Raw genomic sequence first — 18227 nt, 5'->3', positions numbered from 1 at the left:
GTGGCCCCTGCTCTTCGGACACTTCAGGCCAAGGGGCAGTGGAGATGTATGGAGGAGAGATTGCTGCTAGGGAGGGTGTGTACTGGTGCCGACCCTGTCCCCAGCATGTCATCGGGGGGGGGGGGGGCCCAGGCACTGGGGGGGCCCTTTCCCCAGCATGTCATCGGGGGGGGGTACAGGCACTGAGGGTCCCTGACCCAGCATGTCATCGGGGGGGGGGTACAGGCACTGAGGGTCCCTGTCCCCAGCATGTCATCGGGGGGGGGGGGTACAGACACTGAGGGTCCCTGTCCCCAGCATGTCATCGGGGGGGGCCCAGGCACTGGGGGGGCCCTTTCCCCAGCATGTCATCGGGGGGGGTACAGGCACTGAGGGTCCCTGACCCAGCATGTCATCGGGGGGGGGTACAGACACTGAGGGTCCCTGTCCCCAGCATGTCATCGGGGGGGGTACAGACACTGGGGGGGCCCTTTCCCCAGCATGTCATCGGGGGGGGGTACAGACACTGAGGGGCTCTGTCCCCAGCATGTCATTGGGGGGGTACCGGCACTGGGGGGGCCCTTTCCCCAGCATGTCATCGGGTGGGGGGTACAGACACTGAGGGTCCCTGTCCCCAGCATGTCATCGGGGGGGGGTACAGGCACTGAGGGGCCCTGTCCCCAGCATGTCATCGGGGGGGGCCCAGGCACTGGGGGGGCCCTTTCCCCAGCATGTCATCGGGGGGGGTACAGGCACTGAGGGGCCCTGTCCCCAGCATGTCATCGAGGTGGGGTACAGACACTGAGGGGCCCTGTCCCCAGCATGTCATCGGGGGGGGCCCAGGCACTGGGGGGGCCCTTTCCCCAGCATGTCATCGGGGGGGGGTACAGACACTGAGGGGCCCTGTCCCCAGCATGTCATCGGGGGGGGTACAGGCACTGAGGGGCCCTGTCCCCAGCATGTCATCGGGGGGGTACAGACACTGAGGGGCCCTGTCCCCAGCATGTCATCGGGGGGGGCCCAGGCACTGGGGGGGCCCTTTCACCAGCATGTCATCGGGGGGGGTACAGGCACTGAGGGGCCCTGTCCCCAGCATGTCATCGGGGTGGGGTACAGACACTGAGGGGCCCTGTCCCCAGCATGTCATCGGGGGGGGCCCAGGCACTGGGGGGGCCCTTTCCCCAGCATGTCATCGGGGGGGGTACAGACACTGAGGGGCCCTGTCCCCAGCATGTCATCGGGGGGGGGTACAGGCACTGAGGGGCCCTGTCCCCAGCATGTCATCGGGGGGGTACAGACACTGAGGGGCCCTGTCCCCAGCATGTCATCGGGGGGGGTACAGGCACTGGGGGGGCCCTGTCCCCAGCCTGGACATGCACATGTCAGACGCCGAGGGACTGCGATCCAGCCCAGCTGGATGGAGCTGTCCTTGTGGGGCAGCTGAGCCCAGGGTGGGGCAGGCCAGAGGCACCTGGGGGCACGGTGTTAGCAGCTGGCCACTGCAGAGCCATGGGAACAGCGTCTGGAGCCCACAGGCCCTCCGCAGCTTTGGGGCCGTCCCCAGCAGTGGGGCCCAGGACGTGGGGCCGGGATGGGGATCGGAGCCATGGGGGCGCGGGGCCCTCCCTGAGAGCCCTGTCCTCACGGGCTCAGATATTCTCGCTGCCTGTCTTGGCCCGGGGGCGGCGTGTCCTAGTCCCGAGTGAGGCTCCGGGGCACCGCCCGCCTGGCGGGTTCAGCTCCGACGGGCCCTGGGGCCCTCAGCCCAGCAGCTGCAATGACAGCAAAACAGGTGAGAGCCCAGGGGCGCCCCCGCCACTGACCTCTACCCCCAGGTCCCACCCCGGGGACCCCCCGTGCCCAGTCTCACCACCACCCACCCATCACTCACCGTCTCCACGCAGCTCCACGCTCCCCTCCCGGGGGGGCAGGACACAGCCCGGCCCCCCCTCCATGTTCTCATAGGAATCGGCGTCTGCGGACGGGAGCCGGGGTCAGAGCCAGGGCCTCGGGGGGCTGTTGCCCCCACTCCACCCCCCATACACACCTCATCTCTGGTGGAGGAGGTAGAGGGCTGAGCGCCTCCCAGCCCTTCTCCTGGGGAGCCTCCCCTTGCACCTCTGGGCCTGGGGAGGGGCAGCTGGCATGGCGGGGGCAGAAACATCTTGGGTGTTTCAGGGAGAGGGCCTGGTGTGGGGGCCCCAAGGCCAGGGATGGTCCCTGCATGCTGGGATATTGGGGTCACCCCAGGGAGGGGGGCTGGGAGATGGGATGACCCCAGGGGTGTCAGGATGGGGGTATGGGAGTGACCCAGGGAGGGAGGCTCAGGAGGATGACCCCTGGGATGGGGGTCAGGGCACTAGGATATGGGGTGACTCCAGGGAGAGGGACTCAGGGGGCTGGGATATGGGGGTGACCCCAGGGAGGGGCTCAGGGCACTGACTATAGTGGTGACCCCTGGGAGGGGGGCTCAGGGCACTAGGATATGGGGGTGACCCCAGGGAGGGGGCTTGGGGTGCTAAGATATGGGGTGACCCCAGGGAGGGGGACTCAGGGGGCTGGGATATGGGGTGACCCCAGGAAAGGGGGCTTGGGGTGCTGAGATATGGAGGTGATCCCATGGAGGGGGCTCAGGGTGCTGGGATATGGGGGGACCCAGAGTGGGATATTGGGGTCCCAGCCCCATTCCTGGAGCTCACCTTCCTCCTGGCTGCGGTCCCGTAGGCGGAGATGCCAGGCAGGGGCTGCATACAGAGCCCCGGCCATCTCCTCATAGGCCTGGGAGCCTGTGGGGAACAAGGGGGCATCAGGGAAAGGTCGGGGGGCCCTCTCGCCCTCCCAGGGGAGCTCCCAGCCCCTCTCACCAGCAGAGTCCTCGCTGTGTCCATCCTGCCGATCCCGCTCCGGCTCCTCACACGCACCCAGCAGCATCAACATCCGCAGGTCTGGGGGGAGAGACCAGCCACTGGGTGAGGCCACCCAGCGCCCCCTACAGGCACCCTGGGGTCCACACACACCCCCAGCGCCCCCTACAGGCACCCTGGGTTCCCCCCCACAGCACCCCCTACAGGCACCCTGGGTTCCCCCCCCACACACAGTGCCCCCTACAGGCATCCCAGGTTCCCCCCCCACAGCACCCCCTACAGGCACCTTGGGTTCCCTCCCCCACACAGAGCCCCCTACAGGCACTCTGGATTCCCCCCCCACAGCACTCCCTAGAGGCACTCTGGGGTCCCCACACATACACAGTGCCCCGTACAGGCACCCCGGGGTCCCCACACACAAACACAGTGCCCCCTACAGGCACCCCAGAATATACCCCCCCACACAGTGCCCCCTATAGGCACTCTGGGGTCCACACACACCCCCAGAGCCCCCTACAGGCACCCCAGGATCCCCCCCACAGCACCCCCTACAGGCACCCTGGGTTCCCCCCCCACACACAGTGCCCCCTACAGGCACCCCAGAATATATCCCCCCCACACAGTGCCCCCTATAGGCACTCTGGGATTCACACACAAAGACACACACACAGCACCCCATATAGGCACCCCCGGAATTCACCCCCCCCACACACACAGCGCCCCCTACAGGCACCCCCGGAATTCACCCCCCCACACACACAGCGCCCCCTACGGGCACCCCAGGATCCCCCCCCACACACACACAGCGCCCCCTAAGGCACCCCCGGAATTCACCCCCCACACACACACACAGCGCCCTCTAAGGCAGCCCCGGAATTCACCCCCCACACACACACACAGCGCCCCCTACGGGCACCCCAGGATCCCCCGCCAAACACAGACAGTGCCCCCTACAGGCACCCCGGGATTCACACACCCCCACACAGCACCCCCTATAGGCACCCCAGGATCTGCCCCCCCCCACACAGCACCCCCTGCAGGCTCCATGGTATTCACATACTCACAGTGCCCCCTATAGGCACCCCAGGACCCCCCACACACGCAGACCCTGGCAGGGGAGGACTGACCCTGAGCCCCCCCACCCCCGGACCCCACACTCCCTGAGCCCATCACCTGTTACGAGCCGTGCAGCTCCAGGGCTCAGCGGGGCGCTGTCCTCCTCCGTGTTCTCGTAACACTCGCTGCCTGCCAACACAGGGGGCAGGTCCCTGTCAGCAGCAGCCCGTGCCTGCTGCCCTCTGATGGGCTTCTGGGGCTGGGACACCCTACCGGGGGCAAGCCTCTGGATGGCCTGGAGTTACCAGGGATCCTGTTACCTAAGGCCATCGGCCAGTGTCACCAGGGGAGCCGTTACCAGGGTGATGAACAGGTTGCCAGGGGTGTTGTTACCAGGGTGATACTCTGGACCCTGGGAAACCATTGCCCTGGGTGTGCAGATCCCCGCCCACTCCCAATCCCCAGGGTGAGGGGCCCCTCCCGCCCTGGGGCATGCCTGGGAGTGGGGGGGTGTCCTCCCGGTAGCCCCCCGCCAGCACTCCACACTGTTACCTTCAGAGACCTGGTCTTCGGCCCCGGGGCCCTGGCGAGCATTCGTGTAGTGGGAAGCATCTGGGGACAGGGGGTGGGGGCAATAAATGAGAGATACGGGGGGGGGGAAGCTGTGGGGCTGGGGGTGCAGGGCAGGGTGCTCTGTCAGCCCAGGGGAGACCCCCAGAAACTCCACACTCAGCCCTGCTCCCTGCCACACCACAGCCCCACCTCCCTGTCCCCACCCCTTTCCCCACCCATGACCCCGCTCTCAGCCCTGCCCCCCCATTCCCCACCCAGCACTCTGCTCTCAGCTCTGCCCCCCCCATTCCCCAGCCAGGACCCCGCTCTCAGCCCTGCCCCCTCATTCCCCACCCAGGACCCCACTCTCAGATCTGCCCACCCCCCCATTCCCCAGCCAGGACCCTGCTCTCAGCCCTACCTCCCATCCAAGTGCCCCCGTTACCTGAAGCCCAGTTGCCTCCTGCTCTGTTCTGCTCCAGACTGTTCTCGTAGCAGGCACCGTCTGGGGGAAGGACGGGAGGGTGTCAGGGGAGCGGATGTCCCTAAACAGGCCCTGGGCTTCGCCCCCTTTGGACACCGCAGCCCCCAGTGTAGACTAGGGCCAGAAAGGCTGAGGAAGCGGGGAATGGGACCCAGGGCCTTTCTCTTCTAGGGGGCGCTGGCTCCCATCCAGCCCCAGGGCGGGAGGGGGGCGGGGCATGGGATATGGGGCCTTTCCTCTCTAGGGGGCGCTGGCTCCCATCCAGCCCCATCGCAGGGGCGCGGGGCATGGGACACGGGTCATTCCCCTTTAGGGGCGCCGGCTCCCATCTGGCCCCCGGGCAGGGACTGGCTGGCTCCGGGGAGTCAGTCCCGTCGCACCCCAGGGCAGTGGGTGGTGTAGGGTGAGGGTGAGGGGGCCGGGGGTGGTTTTGCGGGGGCTGTTACCGCTGGACCCCTTGTCCCCCATGCACAGTTTCATGTCCCCGTTGGTGTTTTCATAGCCATCACCATCTGGAGCCGGGAGAGAAAAGCAGAGCAGGTGACCCCAAACCAGTTGCCTGGCAGCCCAGCCCCTTCCATCACCCCCTCCCCATGCCCCCCATCCTGTCCCCTCCCAGAGCCCCTCCCCTCCCCACCCCATCACTGTCCTGTCATGCCCCAACCCCCTCTCTAACTCCAGCTCCCCGCCTTCTCTGCCCCCCACTCACCCTCGGCTGCTGGTTCTTCCTCACTGTCCGGGTGCTCGTACTCCTCCTCGTCTGGGGGGAGAGGGGGTGTCAATGTGGGTCTTGCGGCCCCCAGTCCCTTTACTCTGGCCCCTCCCTGTGCTGAGCTGCCATCTCTTGCTCCATAGGGCCCCCTGGGGAGGCAAGGATACCCCTCCCCCATCTTCCTGCTTGTGGCTGGGCTCCTATCACCCCCCCTTTCTCCCACTGTGTGCCCCTGCCCCCTCTGTACCCCTCACCCCATCCCTCATCTGGCTGTATCCCTCTCACACCCTGTGACATTCTATACCTTGGGGGAGCATCCTGTAACCCCCATACTCCTCATTTTTATATAATCGTGATCCTACATAGAAAGCAGGCCTGGTAAGGTATCAGTTGCCACATCTGGCTGCATTGACCCCCTTGTCCCCGTTCCCACCCAGGCCAGCTGGTGTGACTCCCCCTACTCATGCCGCCCTTCCCTCACTGTGCATCTTCTGGGGCCCTGCTCTGACCCTGCCCCCTGTTCCCAGATCAGGGGAAAGGTTATGACCTGCTGAAAGTCATTTCTCTACCCATAGATGTGTGTCATGAATGCAGTTATGAGATTGTGTGTTACGGTTGTCACTGAAACATGCTGTGAGTTGGGGAATCAGCCAGATATTAGCTCCCCCTGAGGTAACAGCAAGGAAGGTAACCAGCGCCCTGGTGGGGTGTCAAACAATCACCAACAGCCATTGTCCAGCCAGGGAGCTAGGATGCAGTGACTCGCCTACATGAGGCCACACCAGGGGGACTGCTCAACCTGGCCTGGAGACTCAGCAATGCCCCCAGACATGCCTGGACTTGTGTTTCCCAAGCACATGGACTGAGGGTATAAAACAGACACAGGGGCCCCATGCTGGGCCTTCCTCCTTCCCCCACCTACGCTGCAACCAACAAGGACACTCTGAAGACTCCAACTGAGGGGACTGGCCCAGATTTCAAGGGTGAAATCTGTATACTAGGAACCGCAATATCCAGTGGGGTGAGAAAAACTGCTTAATCTAGATGTTGCCCCGTCTAATAGGTTTGAGAGTTTAGACTGCGTGCTGATATTTTATTTCTTTTGGTAACTAACTCTTCTTTTTATCTTTCACATAATATCACCTAAAATCTGTCTTTTATAGTCAATACGTTTGTTTTACTGTTTATCTTCACCAGGGAGTTTGTATGAAGCGTGTGGCAAATTGCTCAGGTTTGCAAAGGCTGGTGTAGATCCGCTTTCCATTGCTGAAGTGGTGAACCAATTAATAAATCTGCATTGCTCATCCTGAGCAGTGCAAGACGGCATATTCCTGAGGTACAGTGCTGGGAGCTGGGGGGACTTGGCTGTGGCCTTTCTCTGCATAAGTCACGAGTGGCCCTGGGAGCTTTCACGCAATCCAGCTGGGCGTTGGGACTCCACATGCGGTTGTGCTGAGTGATCACAGCCTGGAGGGGTTTGCTGCTGGTCACTAGCAGGGCATTGTGAGAGACAGCCCAGGCTGGAGAGAGTTCAGGGGGCACAGCAGTCCCATGGTCCCAGGCTGCACCCCGGGGATCCCGTCACACATCCCACCCCAATATGTGCCCCCCATCACTCCCATCCTCCCAGTCTGTGCCCCGGCCCCCTTTCTGCACCCTACTCCTGCGGTGCTTGGAAAGCCATGGAGGGGGGCTGGGTTGGGGTCACCTCGGGGGGGGGTGTCACTCACCCTCTGACACGGCAGCACTGATGGGCCCCTCTGCAGGCAGTGGCCTCCCCTGCCCTCTTGCACCCAGTGCCACGATCTCATAGGGCACTGCATCCGTCTGCCCCACACCTGGGAACAGGGGGCAGGGTCAGAGCAGGGCCCCAGAAGATGCACAGTGAGGGAAGGGCGGCATGGGTAGGGGGAGTCACACCAGCTGGCCTGGGTGGGAATGGGGACAAGGGGGTCAATGCAGCCAGATGTGGCAACTGGCCATCCCTGGGGGTCAAGCCCCACAAGCCCTGGAGCTGGAAAGAGGCACCAGTACGCCCCTCCCTAGGCCGGCTGTTGGGACGCAGCCCCCTGGGTGACTGGAGGGAGAGTACACAAAGTGAGGGGGGCTCTGCATTAAGACAATGCCTATGATCCAGTCGCATGCTTCAGGGCTGTGGCCTGTCACCTGCAGGGTCAGGAAGGAACTTGCCCCCCTTTGGCTGGCTGGATTCTCAGTTTTATTTTCCCCTTCCTCTGAAGCACCAGGGACAGCCCCACTGGGGAGGGGACACTGGGCGGGCAGGCTCTGAGGTGGGTCAGAGAACCCTCCCGACACACTTGGCTGGTGGAGCTGGCTCCCATGTGCAGAGCCAAGCTTGTGGCCCTTTGCAGAGTCAGGAAGGATTCTTTCCCCAGGTCAGACTGGCTGGGACAGAGGGGGACCCGTGGGGTGCTGCAGGCATTGGGGGCACCCCAGGCTCCCACATTCCCTGCCTGGGGCCACAACAGCTCAGCCGCCTTGGGACTAAACCACTTCAGTGCAACTGGTACATATGGGGGGGGGTGTTTACAATGGGCTGTCATACGCAGGAGGTCAGGCTGATCCAATAGCCGCTTTGGGGCTTGATCGCTTTGAAAATATGGGGGGGGGCACTCACCTGCGGGGCAGGGTGTTCCTGTAGAGGGTGGAGGAGCAGAGGGGAAATGGGGTGTGGGGGGCATTCACCAGCTGTGTTTGTAGGGGCTGACTGTTTTTGTGGGAGGCAGGGTGTGTGTTGGGGGGCAAAAGGAGTAGTGGCGATGTTGGGGGACCCAGCAGAGGCAGGGGCCACTCACTGGGCGTATCTGCAGGGAGCAGGACATTCTCATAGGGGGAGTAGGGTAGGGGGTGCTGGGGAGAAGGGAAGCAGTAGGGGAGTTGGGGGGTGGGGGGTGGGGACACTCTGGTGGTGCCTACAGGGGGCAGGACGTTCCTGTGGGGGGCAGGGGCTGGGGGTGCTGGGTAGAAGGTGTTGGGGGGCAGGGGGCACTCACCAGCAGTGTCTGCAAGGGGCAGGACATTCCCATAAGGCGTGTGAGCCCCGTTCCCAGTCACCTTGAAAAACCTGGAAATGGAGGAATCATGACCGGGAAATCAGAAAGAAAAGGAGGACTTGTGGCACCTTAGAGACTAACCCATTTATTTGAGCATGAGCTTTCGTGAGCTACAGCTCACTTCATCGGATGCATCCAATGTAGCTCACAAAAGCTTATGCTCAAATAAATGGGTTAGTCTCTAAGGTGCCACAAGTCCTCCTTTTCTTTTTGCGAATACAGACTAACACGGCTGCTACTCTGAGACCGGGAAATCAGAATCACAAACTCCACACACGCACCCCCGCCACCGCCAGGCAGAAACCCCATCCCCCCCCCACCCCTCCCAGAGACACCCCACAGGCACCGCGTGGGTCAGAGACATCCTGCGCCCGTCTGCCAGACACCCCACGGCATCCCCCACACCCAGGGACCCTCCTGCTTCCAGCAGCCCCCTTCCCACAGCCCACACAGACCCCTCTTCCGGATCCCAGAGACACCCTCATCCTGCCCGGGGCACAGACCCTCCCTTCCCACCCTGGGGTAGCAGGTTCTCCCCCAGCCCAGGTCACCTCCTGGCAGGATCCATCAGGCATTTCTTCCTCCTCCTGGTCTGCAGGGCTGAAACCAGACACCACAGGGCTGTAAGGGGGGCACAGGGGAGCCAGCCCCCCTGGCCCCCAGACCTCCCCCAATGCTCCCAGCACCCAGTGCCCCTCCCCCACCCAGCCACCTCACTCAGCACCCCTCCCCCCGACCAGCCACTCGCCAAAACCTCCACACCCCACACAGCACCCTCCCGCACCCAGCCAGCCCCCCTCCAGCCCCCAGCACCCCTTCCCCCACCCAGCACTTCCCACCCCACTCAGCACTTGTTCCGCTCTCCCCCCACGCCCCTGACCTCTGCTCCCTATGGCCAGGGTCATCACCCCAGGACTGAAGGTGTCGTTTTGGGGGGGACGTGCCTCCCACAGTGCGGACCCCTCTCACCAGAGCCCTGAGGACTGAGCCCAGTCGCACCCACCCACCCCACAGCACAAAGCAAAGCCCGGGGCCGATTGGCGGGCTGGGGGGCAGGGCTACAAGGGGGGCCTGAGATGTGGGGCAGGGACTGGGGGCGTCCCGGATCCCAACTCACCTCGGCGGATCTGGTAGTATCCAAACAGGGAGGCCAGGCCAACAGCAACGTATCCAAGTCCCGCAGCCCCCACGATCCAGGGCTGCCACCCTCCTGGACAGAGACATTGTGACGGGCCTGGCCTCACCCCCCCTGCATGTGCCCCCCATGTCCCCCTGTGACGAAGTGGGACTGTTCTTAATGTTTCCTCTGAATAGTGTGGGGGTGCCTCAGTTTCCCCTAGGCAGTTCTTAAGTATCTAGGGGGTGGGGTAAGGGTGTATGATCATTGCAGAGCCCTAGAGGGCAGGTGTGTGCAGGAGTCTGGACACAGAGAATGGCCGACACCCTGTTTCCTGGCCACTGATGGCCTGGGCTCTTCCCCCCCCCTGCAAGGTGAAAGCTGAAGGGTTAGAGAACAAAGGAATCCGGTGACCTCCTGGCCCAGGACAGGGACAAAGCCCAGAGGAGGAGGGGCTGGGGGGAGTTTCAGTTGGGGGCTGGCTGGGACATGGAGTGAAGGGCAGACGTGGTTGTCTGGCTCACTGCCCCCCAAAATGGACCCAGCTGAGGGATCCTGTTCTCTGCACCTGCAAGCTCTGTTTTAGACCATGTTCCTGTCGTCTAATAAACCTTCTGTTTTACTGGCTGGCTGAGAGTCCCGTCTGACTGCGAAGTTGGGGGGCAGGACCCTCTGGCCCCCCCAGGACCCCGCCTGAGCGGACTCGCTGGGGGAAGCGCACGGAGGGGCAGAGGAGGCTGAATGCTCCGAGGTCAGACCCAGGAAGGTGGAAGCCGGGTGAGCTGTGTGTCCTGCAGACAGTCTGCTCCCAGAGAGGAGACTTCCCCAGAGTCCTGCCTGGCTTCATGGGGAGCAGTTCCAGAGCATCGCCCAGGGCCTCCGTGACACCCCCCGCTACTGCCCCCCTGTACCCACCCCCACTAGTTCCCCCACCCCTTGGGCAGAGCCATCATCACCCTCCTGCCCCATAACCCACCCTACTCCCCATGGTCACTCTGCCCCCTACCTGTGTGGGCCGTGACCTCCAGCTCCACGGCGTGGCTGTGGTTGCCCCGGACACAGCGGTAGGTCCCGGCCTGGTCGAGCGTCACGGCCGGCAGCACCAGGGCTGGGCCAGTGCCCAGGGAGAGCTGAAACATGTAGGCTCCGTAGCGCCGAGCTGCCAGCTCCATCAGCTGCTTCCACGAGACCCCCGGGCCCAGCCGCTTCCAGGCCAAGGAGCCTTGGACCCAGGCGCCTGGCATGGAGCCATTGCAGGGGAGCCGGGCCGTGTCCCCAGCCAGCACCGAGAATGTCAGCTCCCCTGCGGGGGACAGGGACAGTCAGGGGTGGGACGGGAAAGATCTGGGGAGTTGTAGGGCAGGGAGGCAGGAGCAGAGGGCAGGAGGCAATCGGGGTGCCGGGGTATCAGCAGGAACTAGGGTTGCCAGGCATCCAGTTTTCGACTGGACAAAAAGGGACCCCGGCAGCTCCAGTCAGCACCGCTGATCTGGCCATTAACAGTCCGGTTGGTGTGGGGCTGGCAGGCCCCGTGCCCAGCTTCACGCAGCTCCCGGGAAGCGGTAACATGTCCCTCGGCTCCTAGGTGAAGGGGTAGCCAAGGGGGCTCCGCGCCCTGCCTCCACCCCGAGCGCCGGCTCTGCAGCTCCCATTGGCCAGGAACTGCGGCCAACGGGAGCTGTGGGGACGGTGCCTGTGGGCGCGGGCAGCACGCAGGCCCTCTGTCCCCTACGCCTAGGAGCCAGAGGAACATGCTGAGGTCAGCACCACCCCGAGCCTGCACCCTGACCCCCGTCCCGTGCTCTAACCCCCTGCCCCAGCCCTGAGCCCCCTCCCGCACCCAAACTCCCTCCCAGAGCCCACACCCCGCACTCCCTCCCGCACTCTGAACCCCTCAGCCCCAGACCGAAGCCCCCTCCTGCAGCCCAAACCCCTCATCCCCAACCCCAGCTGGAGCTCTCACCCCCTCCCGCACCCCAACCCCCTGCCCCAGCCCAGTGAAAATGAGCTAGTGAGCAAGGATGGGGGAGAGCGAGCGACCGAGGGAGGGGGGAAGGAGTGAGTCTCAGAGAAGGGGCAGGGGGGTGGGGCAAGGGTGTTCAGTTTTCTGCAATCAGAAAGTTGGTAACTCTAGCAGGGGGCACAGCAGGGTCCCTCACCTCCCAGGTGCAGGTGCACGGTCCAGCTCTGGTTCCTGGCCCGGCACCAGTACCGTCCGGCGTCCCCTGATTCCAGCCCCTTGATGCGCAGGGTGTTGCCGTTGGGCCAGTGCCGTGGGCCAGCGCGGTCAAACTGGTGGGTCCTGTTGTCTGTATCCCTGAACCAGTCCACAGCGGGGGTCTCGCGGGCATTTCCCGCAGCGCAGGGGAGCACGACCTGCCCCCCCTGGGTCCCAGAGATGTAGAGCTCCCCTGGCAGGGATGAGAGCAGGCTCAGACCACAGCCCAGCCCCCTGTCCACCCCAGTCTCTGCTCTCTGGATCAGCTCCCAGGTCTCCTGCCACCTGCCCCCCAAATCAGCCCTCCTACCCCCACTGCCTGCCCCCAAATCAGCCCCCCACTGCCTTCCCCCTTGATCACCTCCAAACACCTGTCCACCAGATCAGGCCTCCTCCCCGTACCACCTGCCCCCCTGGGTGAGCCCCCAGGCCTCCCGCTGTCTCCAAAGTCAGCCCCCTGCTGCCTTTCCCACACAGTGTGTGCCTCAGTTTCCCTGTGTGCTGCATGTTTAACAAGGTGGTGGGAGAGGGTTTATTGTTACAGAGGACCAGGTGTGATCTTGCCTAGCAGTTGGGACCCCAGACAGCAGCCTAGAGATGGGGGACCCTAGCAACCAATGACCTGGTGACTAGGAGGCCCACCCCAGCTTGGCAGTCAGCCAGTTCTGGCCAGTGGGAGGACAATGGGCTGAGGAGAGAGGACCCTGGTGACCTGAACAACCAGTTCCAGCCAGAGGGGAACAGAGGACGGAGGAGAGAGGGCCCCAGTGACCTGTTTACCTGAGACCGAACACAAAGGACAGAGGAGGGGCCGAGAGGGGAGTGGATATAGGACGCTCGGCTGGAAGGAGGGGGCTGCTGGACTCAGGAGAGAGAGAACAACCAGAGCCCACCTAGATGCAGGACAGACCTAGACATAAGGTGCTGAGACTGGCCAGGCCCGAGGGCCCTGAGACCTGCCTGTGCTGGGTTCAGATGCTCAATAAACCCTCCTGTGTTACGCTGGCTGAGAGTCACTGGAGGCTGCAGATCAGGGGGCATCGCTCCCTCTCGGCATGTGGGTCCTGGGGGTCCAGAGCGAGGGGACTCCCTGAGGGGCCCACGGCAGAGACAGGCATGCTAAGGCTCAGAGAGGTGCGGTTCCAGGAGGCAGAGGGGCTTAGCCCCCGAGAGAGAGTGGACCCCCAAAGAGGGCTGTCTCACTGAAGGGGGTTCTCCCCAGGGACTGCACGGGGCCAAGAGTGGCACGACCTGTGAGTCCGTGACAACGTGGTAGCAGAGGACGGTTGGCAGATGCACCCTGCAGACAATTGGCTGCGAGCGCAGGTGCTTTGCAGTGAGTGGCTGCCAGCGATAAAACGAGGGAGTTGAAGGAACCAGCAAGGAAAGGGCCTAGAACCAGCTCCGCAGGAGGGACCTGGCACGGCTGTGCAGGGAGAGAGGGCTGAGCGTGGGGAGGCTCACCCAGAAGCAGCTGATTGCCTGGCTGGGAGAGAGTGAGCGGCTCGAGGAGCAAGTTCCAGTTCCAGCAGGCTTTCGGGACGCTCGGAGAGCCTGGGAGTAGCAGGGGCAGTCGGAGCAGCAGCCGGGGGCCAGACCCAGTCCCCAGCCAGGAGGGGGCTTCCCAACCTGGGCCCCCCAGTGGATGTGAAGAGATGGAAACTGGAGCTGAGAGGGCAGGAGCCGGAGCCGGAGGAGGAGGCTACAGCTGACAGCTCGGAGCAGTGAAACCATGAGCTGGAGGAGAGGCGGGCCAAGAGGACCTGCCAGGGGGTGAGGAAGCCTAGATTCCAAAGTGTGACCCGGTGTAATGGGGGGGCGGGGGATATCGGTTCCTCCCTCACTGCCGGTGAGGACGTTTGTGATTTGAATCCGGCTGACCAGGCGGGTGGGCACGGCTGTCTAACCCCCTGCGATGGGGTGGACAAGGCCCAACAGCTCCCTGCTGGAGGCCTCAGGATTCTGCCTCACCCATCCCACGAAAGGCGCAGTGGAGAGGTCCTCCAAGAGGCTTAGCGCGGTGAGGACGCAATTAATCAGAGGGGCTGCTGGAACGGCCAATCCAGGGCCAGGAGGGCCCTATAAAAGGAGCTGCAGAACAGTGCAGTCATTAGTTGCTGGGTGGCGCTGGAGAAGAAGGACTGTGTGCCTGGCTGGACGAGCAGCAGGACCAAAGACAGTCTGCTGGCAGGGACCTGGGGGGAGTGAGAGGCTCCTGGCTGGAGGCTAGGACTGAGCTGAAAACAGTTTCCTAGCAGGGACCAGGGGAGCAATGAAGAAGCTCCTGGCTGGCTGCGGGAACTGAGTAAGAACTGAGCCTGGGGAGGGCTGCAGGAAGATAGTATCTCCAGGGAAGAAGCCCTGGGGATGTGGCCCCATACCAGCGCTGGACTACTTAAAATCCAAAGCCCAGGGAGGGCTACAGAGTCACCACCAGAGTGGCACTAGATACAGTCCACTGGGACCTATACACATGCAGACAGTGTGTGACTCAGCCGGAGAGCTGAGTCGCTGAAAAAATCATCTGAGAACCACCGAAAGGGGTCACCAGAACTAAAGAACGCAGGCATGCCCAACCAGAGGGGGCGCTCGCAAGAGGTGCGTGCTGACCCCGTTACACCCCCTTGCTTGGCCTCAAGGCGATAGAAGCGTTCAGTCAAATGGCTGGTGTAGGGACTGGGGACTATAAACGGTTCAAACAGGCTTTGCTGCTTAAGTTTGAGTGGACCACTGAGGCAGATAGGAAAAGATTCAAGGGTGTACGAGAAACTCCAGGTGTCTCATACAAGGAGGTCACCACCTTGCTGGGGGAATATCTCTGCAAGGGGGAAAAGGGTGCAGGGCCACCCCTGCAGAAGATGGGTATAATCGGGTGGGATTGGAGCAGCTGTAGGACGTCTGTCCTCAAAGCCCAAAGACCTGAGAAGTGCAGGTACTCTAGCAGATAAGTGTATGGGCAGCAGAGGGGGGAAGGAACCCACATTGGTGACTCGGAAGGGGAGTCACACAGAGACCTCTCAGAGGTGGGACTCCACCCCAAGCTTGTCCACCCCAATGCAGGGCTGCCCACTAATGCTGAAGAAGGCAGACTCCCTCCATGGGTCCCAAGAGACCTGAGCTGTAATTATTGTGCTGCAAAAAGACACCAGGTGGTGCAATACCCAAAGATAAAGAAAGTCTTGGCCCAAGAGACCCGCGAAGGGCTAACATGGTGAAGGGAGGACAGCCTGTAATGCATGCTCAGAGAGTCAGCTGTGTCTATCCCAACCAGCCAGCTTCTGGGGCAGGGGAGGGGAGGAGGCAGACGGGCTTCTACTCCGAGCCCAGCAGATACCTGAGCCCAGGGGTGCACAAGAAGACATCTTGGCTCCCCAGTGGGAGCGGAAGGTGGGGGTCAATGGGGAGCATTCATGGGATGGAGAGATTCTGGGACCAAGAGACTCTTGTCGGTGTGGGGCAACCCCACTGGCAGCCAAGGGGCTGTGTAATTTGGGGGGAAGGCTCCCCAGCTGAAGCCATTCACCTGCCGATAGCTCAGATCCCGTGCAGACACAGGAAGGCTTGGAGGGGGTCGGGGGGACTGGTAGCTGGGGTCCTTCAGCACATCAGCTTTGATGTACTCTTGGGAAGTGACTGTTTCTCTCTGAGACAGGATCTGGACCTGGTGTCCGTAACCCCAGAAGAGTAAAGCGAGAGAGCCCGGATCTCGCTCCTCCAGACAGGGGCCAGGAGAGGGCTCAGTCCGCAGTGAAGCACAGGGCAGAGCCCAGTGGGCAGTCGCCACCTCGTCCCCATCAAAGTAGATGGGAGGGAGGTCTGGGGGCAGTGGGGTCCAGGCGCTGAGGGGATGCAGGCACAGCCGATGTGGGGGGCCCGGATGAGGTAGTGCCCAGTGCAAACCTAACCCTGAGGGGGGTCGTTGGACCCTCCAGGTTAAGGTGCCTGTAACCAGGGTACATCTAAAATGGGGGGCCCCAAAGAGGTTGGGGTGCCCAATCCACTTCCAGAGGCGGTGCTGATGGGGGGTGGGTCGGAGACCTGGTCTGACACCAGCAAACTACCTATCAGGGGAGGTAACACCTCCAACAGGGGTGTGAGTTACCAGGGACAGGGCTTAACAGGGCTGAGACCAAGGCTTTGTCCCCTGGTGGGGAAACAGACACAGTAACGGGGGCTGGGCCCCAACCCCACCAGCTGAATTCCAGACCTAGCAGCAGAAGGGTCCTGCCCAGAAGAAGCTGAGAGCAACGGTGTTGCAAGATCCTGGGGGAGGATTGCAGAGAAAGATTCATGTGAGAGAAGGGACCCGGTACCGGGAAAGGGCTTCCAGAGGGAAAACAAAACTTTGGGGGATCAGGAGGCAGCTGGTGGTCCACCAGCAGTATCTCCGGTGGTTGTACCTGGCTGCGAGGAACCTCTCTCTAGAGATCAGGGGGGCCAGCACACTGGGCGAAGGCTGCTGCACAACTTTTACAACCCAAGAAATGCACAGGGATCCACCCTTTCGAGTTGGTGTCTGGAAAGATAGTGAGGGGTTCCCAGGGCTTGATGAGGGACAACTAGGAGGGGAAGACGAAAGGAAAATTCTGCAGAAGGCTCACGAAGCTCATGGATTTGGCCGGGGAGAATCTAGCCAGGGCCCAAGGGAAGCAGTGGGGCTGGTGCGACAGTGTGCTGGGTCCTATGGCACCTGGTGGTGGGATGGGGTTTGTTGTTGCAGGGGACCAAGTGTGACCTTACCTTCCTGCCAGGACCCCGGACAATAGCCTGGAGATGGGGGAGGCCTGGAGATGTGGAACCCTAGCGGACTGGTGACCAAGATGCTCAGCCCACCTTGGAAGGCAGCTGGTTCTGGCCATGGGAGGACAATGGGCTGCGAAGAGAGGACCCCAGTGACCTGACCAACCGGTTCCAGCCAGAAGGGAACAAAGGACGGAAGAGAGAGGGACCCAGCAACCTGTTTACCTGGTGTGATGAAGTGGGGCTGTTCTTAATGTTTCCTCTGAATATTGTGGGGGTGCCTCAGTTTCCCCTAGGCAGTTCTTAAGTATCTAGGGGGTGGGATAAGGGCGTATGATCGTTGCAGAGCCCTAGAGGGCAGGTGTGTGCAGGGCTCTGGACACAGAGAATGGCTGACAACCTCTTTCCTGGCAGCTGATGGCCTGGGCCCTTCCCCCCTGCAAGGTGAGAGCTAAAGGGTGGGAGAACAAAGGAATCTGGTGCCCTCCTGGCCCGGGAAAGGGACAAAGCCCAGAGGAGGAGGGGCTGGACGGAGTTTCAGTCTGGGGCTGGGTGGTCGAATGCAGGGAATCCCAGGGCTGGGGTCTGAGCTCCCTGCCCCCCAGAAGGACTTGACTGAGGGGTCCTGGGTGTACCCACAAGCTGTTTTAGACTGTGTTGCTATTGTCCAATAAACCTTCTGTTTTACTGGCTGGCTGAGAGTTACGGTGAATCCCAGGAAGAGGGGTGCAGGCCCCGGACTCCCTCACACTCCGTGACACCTGGGACAGAAGACAAAGGTCGAGGAGGGGCCAAGGGGGGAGATGATCTTGGGGGCTCAGCTGGAAGGAGGGGGCAGCTGTACTGGAGAGGGAGAGCAGTCAGAGCCCACCTGGATGGAGCAGAGACCTAGATGTACAGTGCTGAGGGAGGCCAGGCCTGAGGGGCCGGAGAGTTTTCTGTGCTGGGTTTGGATGCTCAATAAACCTCCTGTGTTACACTGGCTGAGTCACTGCAGGCTAGAGATCAGGGGGCATCGCTCCCTCTGGGGGTGCGGCCCCGGGGGGTCCCGAGCGAGTGGACTCCCCGAGGGGCCCAGGGCAGAGACAGGTGTGCTTAAAGCTCAGAGATGCAGTTCCAGGAGGCAGCGGGGGCAGAGGGCCTATCCCCGAGAGAGAGTGCAACCTTCATGGGGGGCTGTCACACCGAAGGGGGTTCCTCCCAGGGCCGTACAGAGCTGAGAACTTTGAGTCCCTGACACTGCCCCCCTGGATCTGCCCCCCTCCCCTCACTGGATCAGCCCCCTAACATTCCGCAAAACACTATCACCCTCCTGGACCAGCCTCCCACATCTGCACTCTGCCTCCCACCCCACTGCCTGCCATTGCTTAGCCCCCTGGGCCAGGCCAGCCCCACCCCTTCAGTGCCTGCCCTCACTCTGAGATAGCGCGT

General features: G+C 62.6%; 1 protein-coding gene across 1 annotated transcript; it reads right to left on the bottom strand.

Annotated features, from left to right (window-relative positions):
- Positions 1–534: 534 nt before the first annotated feature.
- CD19 (CD19 molecule) lies at positions 535–14031 on the bottom strand. Its single transcript, XM_078853022.1, has 16 exons — positions 14028–14031; positions 13521–13724; positions 11998–12249; positions 10845–11141; positions 9839–9931; positions 9273–9321; positions 8662–8732; positions 5645–5695; positions 5382–5447; positions 4897–4956; positions 4452–4511; positions 4017–4088; positions 2844–2924; positions 2679–2765; positions 1871–1954; positions 535–1751 (listed from the first exon to the last, which is right to left on the bottom strand). Exons 1-16 carry the CDS (start codon positions 14029–14031, stop codon positions 1672–1674), a joined length of 1611 nt encoding a protein of 536 aa, XP_078709148.1. The 3' UTR covers positions 535–1671.
- Positions 14032–18227: the final 4196 nt, after the last annotated feature.

This window comes from Lepidochelys kempii, chromosome 6 (assembly GCF_965140285.1).
Source record: "Lepidochelys kempii isolate rLepKem1 chromosome 6, rLepKem1.hap1, whole genome shotgun sequence".
Taxonomy (NCBI): domain Eukaryota; kingdom Metazoa; phylum Chordata; order Testudines; family Cheloniidae; genus Lepidochelys; species Lepidochelys kempii.
Note: the sequence above shows the minus strand (reverse complement) of the source record. Positions and strands in the feature narration are given on the sequence as shown.